At 52.8% G+C, this 14,519-nt stretch overlaps 2 protein-coding genes across 3 annotated transcripts in view; both read right to left on the bottom strand.

The window, feature by feature from the left end:
• The window catches only part of LOC101535390 (cystatin-9-like), a 269,014-nt gene that overhangs the window by 52,640 nt on the left and 201,855 nt on the right, over positions 1-14,519 (bottom strand). The gene's annotated exons all lie outside the window — the stretch shown is intronic.
• The window catches only part of CSTL1 (cystatin like 1), a 4,530-nt gene continuing 505 nt past the window's right edge, over positions 10,495-14,519 (bottom strand). The window contains exons 1-3 of one of the 2 annotated variants that reach the window (XM_058679503.1): positions 14,034-14,216; positions 11,196-11,306; positions 10,495-10,653 (exon numbers count right to left, since the gene is read on the bottom strand). In XM_058679503.1, the coding sequence (XP_058535486.1) occupies positions 10,570-10,653; positions 11,196-11,306; positions 14,034-14,186 (348 nt within the window). In that variant the 5' untranslated portion in view covers positions 14,187-14,216 and the 3' untranslated portion in view covers positions 10,495-10,569. Of the gene's footprint in view, positions 10,654-11,195; positions 11,307-14,033; positions 14,217-14,519 lie in introns of those variants that run through there. The other variant, XM_004593336.4, reaches the window with a different exon arrangement.

Here is a 14,519-nt window from a genome sequence, read left to right as displayed (position 1 = left end):
TATGGTAAAAAATACCTACTAGTGTCTCCACAGGCACAAGTGGCAACCTCTCCCAGTGACAGCTTCTCCCTGGGTGCCCTTATTGTCCCCTCTCCCACACCAGGCTGGGCAGTCCCACTTTGAAAATACGCAGGTGTGTTAGAAACCTGACCCTCCTGTGACTTTCTCAGGACCTGTTATCAGGAGTTAGTGAGTGGTATTTTTCTTACTGGAAAAGAAAAGGTTACGGGGTATGATGTGAGCTGTGTACTTTTTAATCATTTTTCAATAAGTAAGTATGCATACAATGGGAAACAGTATGATATTTCAATACAAGGTGAACAGCTCAAAATAGGATGATCAACATTTTTCCTTTTGCACAATCACAGACTTGGAACTTTCTTTGTGTTCACAGTCTCACTCTCTGATCTGGTTCTGATTTGGTATCTGCTACCCAGCGCTTTCCATCCCTACCCTCTGCTACCCAGCCTCCTTCCACCCCTACCCCCTGCTACCCAGCCTCCTTCCACCCCTACCCCCTGCTACCCAGCCTCCTTCCACCCCTACCCTCTGCTACCCAGCCTCCTTCCACCCCTACCCTCTGCTACCCAGCCTCCTTCCACCCCTACCCTCTGCTACCCAGCCTCCTTCCACCCCTAGCCCCTGCTACCCAGCCTCCTATCCTGCACAGCCTCTAGGAATCACCATTCTGTTTCTAAGCTGGGGGATTTTGTTTGTGGCTTGGTTTTTTAGCTCCCATGTTGGAGGTAAAATATGGTATTGGCCATTCTGTCTGGTTTGCTTTAGTTCCACACATTTTACTACAAATGACAAGCTTTCACTCTACAATGGAGGGAGAGAAGGTTGAATAATATTTCACATATCACACTTTTTAACCATTTTGTCTGATGATGGACACCACCTTGATTGATGCCGCATGTGACTGTTGTAAATAGTGCTGCAAGGAACATAGTGAAGTAGGTATCTTTTTGCTTCAGGGAGGTCATTTATTTTGGCTATGTGTGCAATAACGGAGCTGTTGGAGCATAGGAAGATTCTATTTCTAGTTTTTAAAGAAATATCGTCCATTTGGTTTCCACAGTGATGGTGCCAGTTCAGATTCGTGCCAGCCAACATTGCCCAAGTTTCCCGTCCTCCAAACCCTCCTCCGCATCCCTACCTTATTAGTAATAGCCATTCTCACAGAGGTGAGGTGCTATCTCATTGTGATTTAAATTGTCTTTCTCTGATTACATGTAATACTCAGTGTTTTTCCATTTTTCGACCACTTGTGTTTCTTTTTTCCTAAGAATTATATCTGCTTTTCTGAGCCTTTTGTAAATCATAAGAGTTTTAGAAATGTTTGTCTAAATTTTTAAAGAATGCCATGCACAGGCCAGGCTGGTGTGATGGCTCAGTGACTAAATCCTCACCTTGCATGCACCAGGATCCTATGAGTGCCAGTTCATGTTCTGACTCTTCCATTACCCATCCAACTCTCTGCTTGTGGCCCGAGAAAGCACAGGAGGAAGCCTCAAAACCTTGGGACCTGCATCTCTTGGGACCCTGCATCAATGTGGGAGACCCAAAGGAAGCTCCTGGGTTCTGGCAGTGGCTTGGCTCAGCTCCAGCCACTGTGGCCGCTTGGGGAGTGAACCAGTGAGACAGTGTAAAGTCAGCTGGCGATCCTGTCCTCTGAACGTCTTCTTCCAGAATCACTCATCAGCTAAGGGAAAGAATGAATGACGTGATGGCAAAACCATGTTGTCACCTAAGTGAGGATGATGCAACGATGATGAGTGCACCCCACTGTGATCAAGAAGGTGGAGGAGCCAGCACTGCAGGTGTTCCAGTGTCCTTGTGTCCAACAGCCCCCTTCCTGCCATGCTCACACACTCTACCAGTCAAGGACAGAACTATGTCCTTGTGGCATAGCAGGCTAATTCTCTGCCTGTGATCAGCACCCTGTGTGGGCACAGGTTCAAGTTCCGGCTGTTCCATGTCTAATTCAACTCCCTGACTATAGACTGGGGAAGCAGCAGAAGCAGGCCCAACTACACCCGCACGGAAGACCCACAAGAACCTGCTGGCTCCAGGCTTCAGCCTGGCCCAGACCTGGCCAATGCAGCCATCTGGGGAGTATACCAGCGGATGGGAGATTCTCTCTCTCTTTTTCTCTAACTCTGCCTAAACTTAAAAAAAAAAAAAAAACAACCCTCAAAAAGGTGGGGTTTAAAAAACAAAGGAATCCTGTCTGCTGGGGTTCACTAACACTTCAGACATTTCTTGGATAACTGGAGCTGTCTTGATGGAGGTCTTCCTGTCAACTCTGACAAAGGGGCAGGAGAGGGGAGGGGCAGGCGCCGGGCCAAGTGGCCAAGGTGCCATTCCCTGTGGACATGCCTAGTGCACCTTGGCTGGCCCCACACCAGACCACAGGTGTTGTGGGTAAGAAGGACACCAAGGTCCCTCCAGGTGCTCAGCTGCCTGGGCTCAGCAAAGAGGACATGTACAGGGACTTGTGGGACCAGGTGGGGCTGGCCAGCTGCAGTTAGAAGCCAAAGAAAGCCGGCGTCTGGGAGCAGGAGGTGGCAGCACTCACCTGGCCAGGGCCCAGGGGCAGAGGGGAGCATGCCAGGTGTGCTCTGAAGGTGCCCAGGCAGCAGCATAGTGGGCCTCCTTCCCAGGAAAGGGGGGAAAGACCCGACCAAGAATTGCTAGACACTGCCCCCCTTCCTGCCCCCGAACGGCCGAGCACAGGGAGGCTGCTGTGCAACAAAGCCTGGAAAAGCGCCATTCCCCCCAGGCGGGGCCCCAGGCTGCCCCACAATCGACCCTGAGCTTTGGGTAGTCCTCTCCATGCACCTTCAGATGCTGGACTTGAAACACGAAGTCAAGTGCAAGTAGTTGCTTCAGAAGTGCTCTCACAGGCAGCAGGTGGCAGCGATGATGTGAACAGCTGGGCCTCCAGCTGGCCGAGCCCGCCCCATCGGACTGGGGACTGCTGCCTGGGGCCAGAGGTAGGTGTGTCCCTGACCTCCGGGGCACACCAGCCTGCCTATCCTTGGCCAAGAAGGCCTCCAGTGGCAGAGGGGCAGAGGGGCAGGGGCTGCAGCCTGCCTCTCAACTAGCCAGGTGGGTGGCTGCAGCCTGGGACCTCAGCAGCCCTGTCCTGCCTCTGAGCTGCAAGCTGCCCCTGGGTCACAGCTGCTGAGTCTCTGGCTATTCTCCACCTGCACACCCTGCTCAGTCCCCACCATCGGGGCCCAGAGGGCCTAGTTCATGCCAGGCCAACAGCTTCCTCCACTGAGCCCACCCCTCCAACAACAGGCTCCCATGAGACCCCAGCGAGTTCCACCTCAAAATCTTCACTCAATGTGTGGCCTTGCCAAGCCTCTCTTATTACACCCTCCCACCTGGTCACAGGGTGCCTGGAGAGCTGGGGAGGATGCGAACTGATGCAGTCAAAAAAAAAAAAGATCTGCTTCCTGGGCATGGCATCAATGCTGCAGCAGCCACGGCTGGGAACCCTTCTCCTCCTGGCACCATGCCCCTGCCAAGGCTCTGTGCAGCCTCCCACACAGCCAGGGTGGCCCAAATCAGCAAGTACAATGTGAGAGACACGTTCAACATCAAGGGTGGACCCAGCACTTGGGATCCTATCATCCGTGATAGATTGAGTTTTGGTCCCTGACTTTTCCTGGACATTTGGGAAATAGCATACTGGCATATCCCTGTCCATCTCACCCCTTTCGAATGAATCAAATAATAAGCAAAGTGATAGAGTGCGTGTTCTCTAACCTGTCAAGGAGTCAGCTGACCCCAACCCTGATCAATTGGCTTCCTTTGTGTTATCCACGCTGTGCGTGGCTTTGCCCACAGAGAAAGACTCTGTGTGTTTGGTGATCTCTGGGGAGTTCTCTCTGAATGGCAAATGGAGGCAGAGGCCCAGACAGGAAGGGAGAGAGGAGGCGCCTGCTCTGCCCATGCCTGGGCCTTTGCTCTTGGGCACAGCACAAAGGATCCCCCTGCAGATGCTCTTGCCACCTGCCACCCCCAGGTGACAGATCACTTGGAATATCACATGAACGTGGAAATGTGGAGGACCACCTGCCTAAAGCTGGACCCCGAGCCCTGTGACTTCCAGCAAGGCGAGCTCTACAAGGTAATAGAGAGTTCCCTTCCTGCAGGTGCTTCCTGTGGGCGTGTTAAAATTCCACAGGATTTCTTCTGAACAGTCTTTGGAAGAAGGCATGAGCTACACCTCCTTTCTCAGGGACTTGAGCGTGGGACTGGCCGAGACACTGCTCTGGGGTGCTGGGTGACTCTGAGGAGGCTGAAGGGGTGCAGAGGGCAGAGCCAGGCTGGGTCGGTGCCACAGGCCACTGTTTCCAGTTACTAATAGTTCATCAGCTCAGGATGGGGTCGGGGTGGGAGGAGGGTGCTGGCAGCTGCTGCAGCTGAACATCTGAACTTCAGAGCAAGATGGGAAGGTGCAGGAAGGCCCCATAAAGGGATCACACCCCCCAGGTGGGAGCAGCCAGCAGTGAGGAGTGTCTCCTGCTGGCGCCCTGATTCAATTGGTCAAGTGCTACAGCATCCACTCATTCCACATCCTCACTCACTGCCAATAGGGAAAGGAAGGTCAGGTCAAAACCTTGAGATCTGATACCAATGGTGAGCTCTAGGGGCGCAATAGAATGAACACACACACACACACACACACACACACACACCCCACCCCATCACCACGACCACCACCAACAACAACAACAACACCAGCAGCAGCAGCAGCATCATTCAACTGCCTGACTGAGGAGGGAAGGGAGTGGTAAGTTATACTCAGTTCTGGCTGAGGGCAGCTCCTAGGGGACAGAAGAGTCAGGTGCCAAAGGGACACAGGTGCCAGCGCCTGGCAGCTGAGCAGGTGCACAGACATGGAACTCACGTAAAGCTGAGAGCGTGCAGGGCCAGGGCCAGCAGGGTTCTCTAGAACATGTGGCCTGTGGCCCAAGCAGCACAGCAGCACACCCAGGTTCCCGCACTGGGGCTTTGAAGAAGCCCACTCCACCAAGTTCAGAGATACTCATAACCCCACTTCTGAGCTCAGGGGGCTCCCCTAGCTGAAGCTGGCTTCTCCAGCCACTTCCTCGTCCTCACCTGAGAACAACACCTGTCTCTTATAATAGTTCGGAGGAAGCAGGATAAGGCACTTGAATTGCTCACAGCTCAAAACAGTCATTCATGTAAAAAGCATGGAGGGTGGGAGTGTCAGATAAAGCAGACCCTATGGTGCCATCAACACATACAGGCACAGGTTCAAGTCCCAGCTGTTCCACTTCCTATCCAGCTCCCTGCTAATGCACCTGGGAAAGCACTGGAGGATGGCCCCAAGTGATTGGGGCTGTGGATCCACAAGGGAGACCCTGATGAAGCTTCTGCTTTCTGGCATCTACCTGGTCCAGTCCTGTTCATTGTGACCATTTAGGCAGCAAACCAGCTGATGGAAGATTCACTCTGTCTTTTTCTCTCTTTTTAACATTGTTTTTGTAATTGGGGGGGATAAGCGTCCATATGACTGCAGTAGGGAGGGTCAGGTATGGAGGAAGATGGGTAGGACCAATGTTTCAGCTTTTATTTTTCTCCTGTATCCATAGGGGAGGGGGGAGGAGCCCCTCCTTGCCAACAAACTGCATCAGCACCCAGGGATGAGGGGATGGTGATTTGATGACACCAAGGAGACCCTGATGTGGGAGTGTCCTGAGAGTGTTGCTTGAGTGGTTTTGACGGTTTGGAAAGTTGTTGGTTTCATTGCTCCAGGGCTGAGAAAATCTAACCAAGGTCTATTGGTCAACAGAGTTCACCTCACGCATCTGCAGACCCAGGAACATGCTGCAAAGTTTAGTCTAAAGAATTGTCCACAAAGGTGAACTCTAAAAGAAACTGTGAAATAGGTCTTGACAATAGGATCCTGGGCTCTCTGACATTGTCCATACCTGCAATGTAAGGTTATACTTAGATAGCAGAATGATGAGCATGTGACTGTTTATGAAGGACTATACTACTGTAATAAAAATGGGAGAAATCAGTGGGGGAAGGAGAAAGAGAAATCCCACAGGCTATGGAACTGCATTCTAGAATAATAATAAAAGTATTCACTTACAAAAAAATAATCATTGTCTGGCCTTTTCAGCTATTGATCCTCTGACGAGGCACTGGCCATCCCTGCTGGCCTAGATGAGCTGGCTACCACGTCCCCCATGTGCATCTGTGCATGCTGGCCACTGCACAGGCATTGTCAACTAAGGAGACACAGTCCAATATCAGACCACACACCCTGTGACTTTCCCTTTGGCTGGGATCTGAGTCCAGCCGTCTAATTATCTGAGGTGACCTCAGACTCGACTCTGTGTGCACCAGCCAGCGCAGGGTGAGGTTTGGTCTGTCACCTGTACCAGCCAACACACATACCAGTGGATGCAACTGCCTGCTCAGTTTTGCCCAAATCCCATATCTCATGCAAGGTGAACCACTGGGTGCTGTAGCTCAACCCGGCCAGCCTGCCACTCATACCAGTGGCTGGGGCACTCCTTCAAATAATCCCCACCAGGTCTCCACTCAGCCCTGGTTTTTGTATGTGCCAACCTCTGCTGTGGCCTTACCTGGCCCATTCTACATCCCCATCCAGCTCACGGGCACACCCATGGATACCAACTGGTGATGCCACCTTGTCCACTCTGGCCTGCTCCCTGGTTCTCCTGCTCACCAGTGGTAGGTACAGCCTAGCAGGGGAGCACCCACATTTCCACTGCCAGACATGCTTCCAACCGCAGATCTTGTGTGGCCAGAAGGTATTACAGTCCAGACTGATATGATAGTCATAGCACTTGTAATCTAGTGCAGCAGCCTAGCTTGGCTGGCCCACACCTATTCTGACACTATCATACCTGTGTGTGTGTGTGGTAGACTACCCAGACCAGCTCACCCCCAGGCCCAGCTCTCCCATTCACCCATGGAAGCAGCAGTCCACCAGGGGGTCTCTACGAAGCCTGCTCACCATTCCTGGGTCTTGTGGCATAGTAGGGGATTTTCACAAGCTCCCTACCCAGGCCTGCTCCCAGTCCTGGTTCCCATGCAAGTTGTTGGTGCCATGGCCATGCTTGGCATGGTGTGCCCTCAGTCCCAGCCCTTTGCATGTACTGGCTGGTGGTGTAGCCTGACCCAGGTTGACTACCTCCCAGCCCTGGCTCCCCCAAGTGTCTGGTGGGTTCCTGTCAGATGAGTCTGTGGTCCAGCCTGTCTAGGCTTGTTAATACCACCAGCTCTCCAGGTAAACTGACAGGTGCTATAGTCCCACAGAGGTGAGCCCACACATGTCCTATAGAATCTACCCCAGAACCAGTTGTCTCTCTTCCTGGTGGGTGCTGTGGCCCAGCCTCTGCTCTGACTCTCCCATTCAGGCTTGTCCCACAGCCCCACCTTTGTGTGCACCAGGCAATGGTATTTAGCTCAACCCATGTCTCCCATCTGGGTAAGTGCCTTGGCCATCTGGGTTTTCCCCTCTCAACCACTCCATCTGAGCTCCCTACTCTATCTGCAAGTGCAGTGGTCCAGTCTGTGGAAGACCCCAGAAGTCCTTCCTCCTCTGTCAAATGTTCCCTCAGCTGCTCCCACTCCAGTATGTCCCCACAACACCCTTCCCAGGAAATCTGTTACACCCCCCACCTGGGGGCTGGGGTGGCACGTCCCTGCTGGAGGCCAGCTCGAGAAGGGTGTGTGGCATCGGTGGAAAGAAAAGACACGGACACTGTCACTTGGTGCCCTCTTGTAACAGCTCAAGAAAAGCTGTCCCTTTTATTTACTAGACACATCACAAACCTCTGTACAAACGTTTGATTTTACTATCTTTAATTTCAGAACTAAGTCGAATTGCACAGATGTTCGATTAACTAATTTCTACTTTATGGTCAACTGGGTGCTCTTAAAGAGAATTCTGTCAGTTACTATAATCTTTCTTCTTCAAAGTAAACCATTATTCATTCTTCAGTAGTAGCCATTGGATGACAGCCAGAACTCCAAGGCCAAGGCACATGGGATTACCTACTAATCAATAATATTTTCCCACTACGTTTCTGTTTCTACAACTTATCTATCACTTAGTGGGAAAAATACATCAAAAGGGAGAAAAACATAAAGATCCAAGACAAATATTTCAAATATTAAATCCCCCTACAACTGAAGGCTCCACAACCCCATGAACAGTCAAACAATAATCAAAAACATTTCTCTATGATAAGAATCAAATCACTCTATAATTCCTCTAGTTAAAAAAATTTTAAAATGGCCAAAAGAGCTGCGTTTTCTATGCTCTAAAGAGTTGCAAGGACAGGCTGACCTGTAGAGTCACAGTAACTATATTTTTTGCCATAGCAGTTCAGCTCATACTCCCGTCACTCCCATTAGTCTGTAAGACTCTTATCAAGCCAGTTCCAAGATGACATGCTACATGTCTGGGCGAGAGTCCCGGGCAATGGGTAGGCACACGATGTTCAGAAACGGCATGGGCTTAATTGTACTCCAGTGTGTAGTTAAAGGCCCACTCACTGAGACATTGTCAGTAACATTAACTCCCAAGCTCACATCAGTTACAAAAGCCATCTCACAGGGGCAAACAACGTTTCAATGGATTACAAAATTCTTAGTGGGGTGGTTAAGTGTCCATGCAAAGGGGGTGAGAATGCATTGAAATGGTGAGAGAGACATTCACCAGGCCTTGACATACAGCTGGAAGCTCCTCTAGGCCCTGCCAGCAGGGGAGTTGTTCTCTTCACACCTTCGGGTCATCCACACCTACTGCACGGACCCCAGCATGTCCCAACCCAGAGTTCCCTACCTCCCCACATATCTTTTAAAAAGAGGGAAAAAAGAGAATAAGCAACTATGCAGGCATACTGGTATAGTTAACATAAATACAGCAGTGCCCAGGCCAGGAATGCCTGCCAGCTACCCACTGCTTGTCTCCCAGCAATGTAGCACTTGCTAGGTACAAGATAACCTAGCCAGTTGCCTGCAGCTGGGGGAGGATCTTTTTCAAGTAAGAACTTGGCAGCTTGAGTAGAGCTTAAATCAGTAAACAACATCAGAAAACAAATTAAAGTATAAAAAAAAGCTTAAAGATTCACAGCAAACATAGCCAAAAGCTAAATGAATGCGCATCTTGTTAGTGCTTTTCCCTTGGGCACACACAAAAGGTGTTTCAGCCATTGCACAGAGCGCTTTCTGTGAAGACATACTTACCTTTTTTCTGTTCCAACAAAACTTTACTTACAAAAGCAAGTAGACATCCCTGCCCTAAAAGTCCAGTAGCAACAGACGGATACGTTCAATAGGGTGCATGTTACACAACGGAATTGCACCCAGTAATAAGAGTGAATCACAAGCAGACAACAGGATGGCCATACTGAACACAAGAAGCCCCAAGCCACAGGGGGCGTGGCTTCCAGCCCTGAGGTCAGCCTGACTGGGGCATCGCATCTGGACTGGGGGACGTGGGGAGGGTCCTCGCCCGTGAAGTAGGCACCGTTTCCAGGGCTGTGATGAAGGCAGATGAGAGGACACGAGGCAGCCCTTGGTGAGGTCAGAACTTCAGGGGGAGTTTCACTCCCTTTCCCTCTTGGCCACTCTGGCAGCCATGAGGTCATGCTGGTGTGTTTCCTGTTGTCCTTGGCAATGCCGTCTCATCACCAAGGAGGAAGGAGCCTGCGCAGGAGGTCAGATAGTCATGGACACACTTGGTGTACTCTGGGTCTATGTCCAAGCCTGGCTGTCTGGGATGCACCTTGTCCAGGGGACCAGGAGTGTCATTCCATACCAAAGAGCTCCTCCAGCCCACCCTGGCAAGGCTGAGCTGGGCTGGGCTGCAGCTGGGGACTTGGGTGGCAGACAGATGCCAGCACTGAGCTCAAACTCTGCAGGCGAGAATGGCTCCAGGGTGCCTAGCTGTTGGGTGGGCTTAACACCTGCTGACCTCCTGGGAGCAGCAGTCTGGACACTTGGGGCACAAGCTGCAGGCCTGACTGGTCCCCAGCAAAATCCCTGGACATTTTGCCTCTGGTGTGGGGAAGCCCCATCACTCATGTGTGTTTGGTGTGGTCACACCGCAGGAGGGGTCTGGAAGCTCCCACCTGGGCACCCTGGTCTCGTCTCCACCCCTGGCCTCATCTCTTTGCTGATTTTGCTTCCTGTCTTCTGCCTGGGGCAGAGTCACAGCTTCCAGAAGCATGGTCCCTGCGAGGGTTTCTAGAGAATCAGCCAACCAGACTCGTCCCTGACCTCATGTGTACACACTCTCTGGTGCAAGGGAGAGCCACCATGCTGTGTGTGTGCACACAAGGTCTCAGCTGGCTCAGGTCACAAGTCAGGGTGTGCCTGGATCCAGAGGGCCTGGCAGAATTCACGGCAGGGCCACATGTGTGTGTGTGGGGGGGGGGTAAGGCCCCAATGAGCAAGACTAACATCCTTTAGAATTTTATGACAGCCAGAGCCCCACACAGCTATCTGGAGCCGCATCAAAGGTCTTCACACCAACACTCAGTTGTCATGGCAGGAATTGTTCCACATCCGGAAATAATTAATCCAGGGCACCGTGTAGATCAGAGACTCACAAATCAAACTCTGTGGATGAGGAAGGAAACAGTTGGCTTTCTAAGGCAATGGAGGCTGTCCATCCTCCCCCAGGCCCCAACCCTGTGGCTGCTCATGGACCACACATGTACTGGGCAGGGACACCCAACCACCAGCAGGTGAACCTGGAACCATGTGGCCTAGCAAGATTCTGGGGCAATGACCTTGCTCTCCTGCTGCTCACCTGGCCCCTGGCACCTACAGCAATGGCCTCCTGTCATCTGCTGGTACCAACATGGATAGAACTAGGGAGATAGCTGGGGAAAACTGGACAGTCCTCAGGGACCCAGCAAGCAGAAGCTAATCCCAAGCAAAGCAGGCCAGGAGCAGCTGCAGAAGGAGCCAGGTGACCAGAGGTCCTGTCCAAAGAGCCTTCTTCTTGCCTCCTTCCCTGTGTGCCGTCAGGGAGGTGTGAGGTCCTAGGACCAGCCAACACAGCACTCATGGCTGGATGGTACCTTCCTCGGTGCCTGCTCTTTCCCCTCCAGCGTGAGTCCCCCGCCCCCTATGAGATGGATCTGGCCACTGGTCACCTTTTTCAACTTCTTTTTCTGCAGGGGACAGGAAGAGTTTGTTCTGGAATTCCTCTTGCACTTGGTGCGGCCGATCTTCACCGTGACCTTGTACTCTACTCCCGTGGTGAGCTGCAGAGAAACCCCATCAGTCTTCCACAATCATGCCTCTGTGCGTTCAGTGGCTACCTGTGCACCCCAACCCCGCAGTGCCTCTCTCCCCGAAACTCAAGGACTTCAAATGAAACCCCGGGAGCCGCAGTCCTGCTGCCCAGAGCTCCCAACCACCAAATGTGGCTCCCCTTCCCCTCCAGCCTGGATGAGGCACCAGGACACCCACTAAGGGGCCTGGCCAACCCCTTCCCACACCTGGCACAGACTCTCAACAGAGTGCGTCTCACCTGTCTCCTTCCATTTTTGCCAGCAAGGTAGGTTGCCTAGCAACCATAAGTCACTCCCAGGTGAGCCCCAGATGGTCCTCATAATGGAAGCAGTCCTGTCAGATCCTACAGCCCCCTTCCTTCTTCCTGCCAACCTGAGGGAGGCCACTTAGCAACAAAGACAAGGAGTCTAGAGGCCCACGTTGTGGCTTGTGCAACACGGGCATCCCATATGAGCACTGGTTCCAGTTCCCACCGCTCCACTGCCCATCCAGCCCCCTGCGAATGCACCTGGGAAAGCAGTGGAGGACAGCTGAAGTGCTTGGGTCCCTGTCATCCATTTGGGAAACCTGGACAAAGCACAAGTCTGGGAACCAATTGCCTTGGGACCTGTGTTTCTGGGGATATCAATGACAACCTTGGGTAGGTGACTCAGCCATGTCCTGCGTGCAGATGGCCACTGTGCTTGCTCATGGAGCTGTTCTGTGGACGAGGTGCAAGCCCCTGTCCCCCTCAGCGCACACAGATGAGTTAATACATTATTGAATGTCTTAGCAACGTGTCCAGGGCACAGCTATGGAGTTGGCAAATCAGCAGAGCAGAGAGAATCATGCTGGAGGTCTGACTTTCTCTTGTGACCCGTGTCTCACAGGCTAGCCCCAGCCTCTCCCTGGGCCTCAGTATGCTCATCCAGAAAATGGGAGAATCCTGCCCTGTCCTCCTCAGGGCACTGAGCCTGGAGGGAGGGGCTGTGATGGCCACATGAGTCATGGGGCATGTAGCACCAGTGCCATGCCCGCTGGCCAGTCTGTCTTCTTTTCCACGTGACCAAGTATAAGGCCAGGAAGACTTGAGGCCAGGGCAGGATGACTGGGTAGCCTCGGTGAACAGGGGAGTGAAACAGACTTAGGATTCTATGGCCACAGGTCCCCTGCTGGGAACCAACACCTGCATCAGAGAGCTCTGCTGTGTGGAGGAGAAGCTCCTGGGAGCCCCCAGCTGCCTTGCCCAAGCATCGGGGGTCCAAGATTCAAGCCCAGGAGTCGCTATTGTCCTGCCTGGGATGATGGAAGATGGGGAAGTGGAAGGCACCTTTGCAATTGTCAGGACAGGGCAGGGGGTAGGCATGCTAGGGGTTAAAATGCATTCCATGTTGCATTTCTTTAGTTCAGTTCTCAGCTCTCAATCCTGACTCCAGGTTCCTGCTAATGCAGGCCCAGCTAGGCAGTCACTGTGGCTGTCAGGCTTGAGGGAGCCCCCTGACCTGCCCTCGGCAGTCACTGTGGCTGTCAGGCTTGGGGGAGCCACCTGACCTGCTAGGAACATGTGCTATACGCTCACATCAGACCAGCAGCAGCCCTGTTGCTATAGGCGTCTACAGAGTGGGCAGGTGCCTGGTATCTCTCTCTGTCTCTCTCTCTGTCTCTCTCTCTCCCCCCCTCCCTCCCTGTCTCCCTCACTGTTGAAACGTCAACTCCGGCATCCACTGAAAGTATCCCAGGAGCAGGTGCACCCTGCTCTTGGTCAGAAAACAGTTCCACTCACACCTGGGCAGCATGCAGGACTGCCAGGCTCCGGCCCTGCTGCCCATCACCTCACTGTGTGTGTAGGAAAACGCTGAGATCCTAGCCGCACACTCAGCATGCACAGTGTCCTGTCATCCGTTCCCACACTCCAGTGCTACCGTGTTTCACGAATGCTCGTGGGCTGGTATTGCTCATGACTAACCCAGCTGAGGAAGAAGAGCAATCCCCACAACTGCAGCCGTATCTTCCACAAGTCTCTATTGAGGGCGCCTCTCTCACCCTCAGCCATCTTCCAGGTGAGCACCCTGAGACCAGGAGACCCTTGGTGGGGCAAGAGTCCCACAGTTGGTGAGCAGGCTGCTAGGCCCTAGGGGGCACCCCACTCCTTGTCCACCTCCCGTGCTGTCCCCGTGGATCTCAGAGGAGAGCCCTGATGTCGGGATCCAGGGGTGCCCACCCAGCTTCCAGGGGCAGACCTGCCATGCACATTCATGCAGGTCAGTGGACTGATGGCACAGCACGGGCCTGCTCAGGGGTCCCAGACTTCTCTTGGAAAACTGGTCAGATCAAGGAGCCATGCGAGCAACACTGCCACCTTGTGGTTTAAGTGTATGTCTGGCACAGGGACCTGCTGGAAAGCCTGCAGTGCCAGTGGGACCCCATCTGGCCAGGGAACACTGTCACCCTGACCCACCCACAGCCCCCCTTTGCTCCTTTGTCTAACTAGAGATTGTTCCACCCCTCATCGGCTCCCCACAACACACACACACACACACAACGTAGTCAGTGAGCCAAGATGGGATGTCATCCATCTGACACAGAAGACGGCTGGATCAACACAAGTGATTTCCAAACAGGTATTCCTTCCTCTTCCATCCTTCAGGCGACGTATATGTAAACATCAGAGGGGTGATCCCTTCTAAGCCTATATGTTTTCCTTTATAAAATTACACACTTGATATGCAGAGACAGAGATATGTCACGTGCTGGTTCACTCCCCACGAATGCCCACAACAGCCAGACCTGAGCCGGGACAAATCCAGGAGCCCGGCTGCATGCAGGTGCCCCACGTGGGGGACAGGGAGCCAAGGACCTGAGCCATTCATTGCTGCTGCCTCCACGTGAACAGGAGCTGACCTGGGAGTCGACCCTGGGCTTGAGTCCAGGCAACTCCACTATGACATACAGGCACTCCAAATGGCCTCTTAGCCACTGTGCCTCAGGCCTGCCCCTGTCGCCAACCTTCCTCCCTTCCCCATCCACCCCCTTCCCAAAGTGAAAACAAGACCCTCTGTGTGATGCCAAGGGTGTGTGCGACACAGAAATCCAGTGTTGAACTGTACCACCCTGAACGTGGACAAGAGAGGCTGCCATTGGGGAGGGGAAGTGGCAGAGAAAGTTGAGATTTGCCAAAGGAGGCCTTTGGGGGAGCAAAGACA

Source organism: Ochotona princeps, chromosome 22 (assembly GCF_030435755.1).
Source record: "Ochotona princeps isolate mOchPri1 chromosome 22, mOchPri1.hap1, whole genome shotgun sequence".
Lineage (NCBI taxonomy): Eukaryota > Metazoa > Chordata > Mammalia > Lagomorpha > Ochotonidae > Ochotona > Ochotona princeps.
This window is presented reverse-complemented; position numbering and strand designations above follow the sequence as displayed.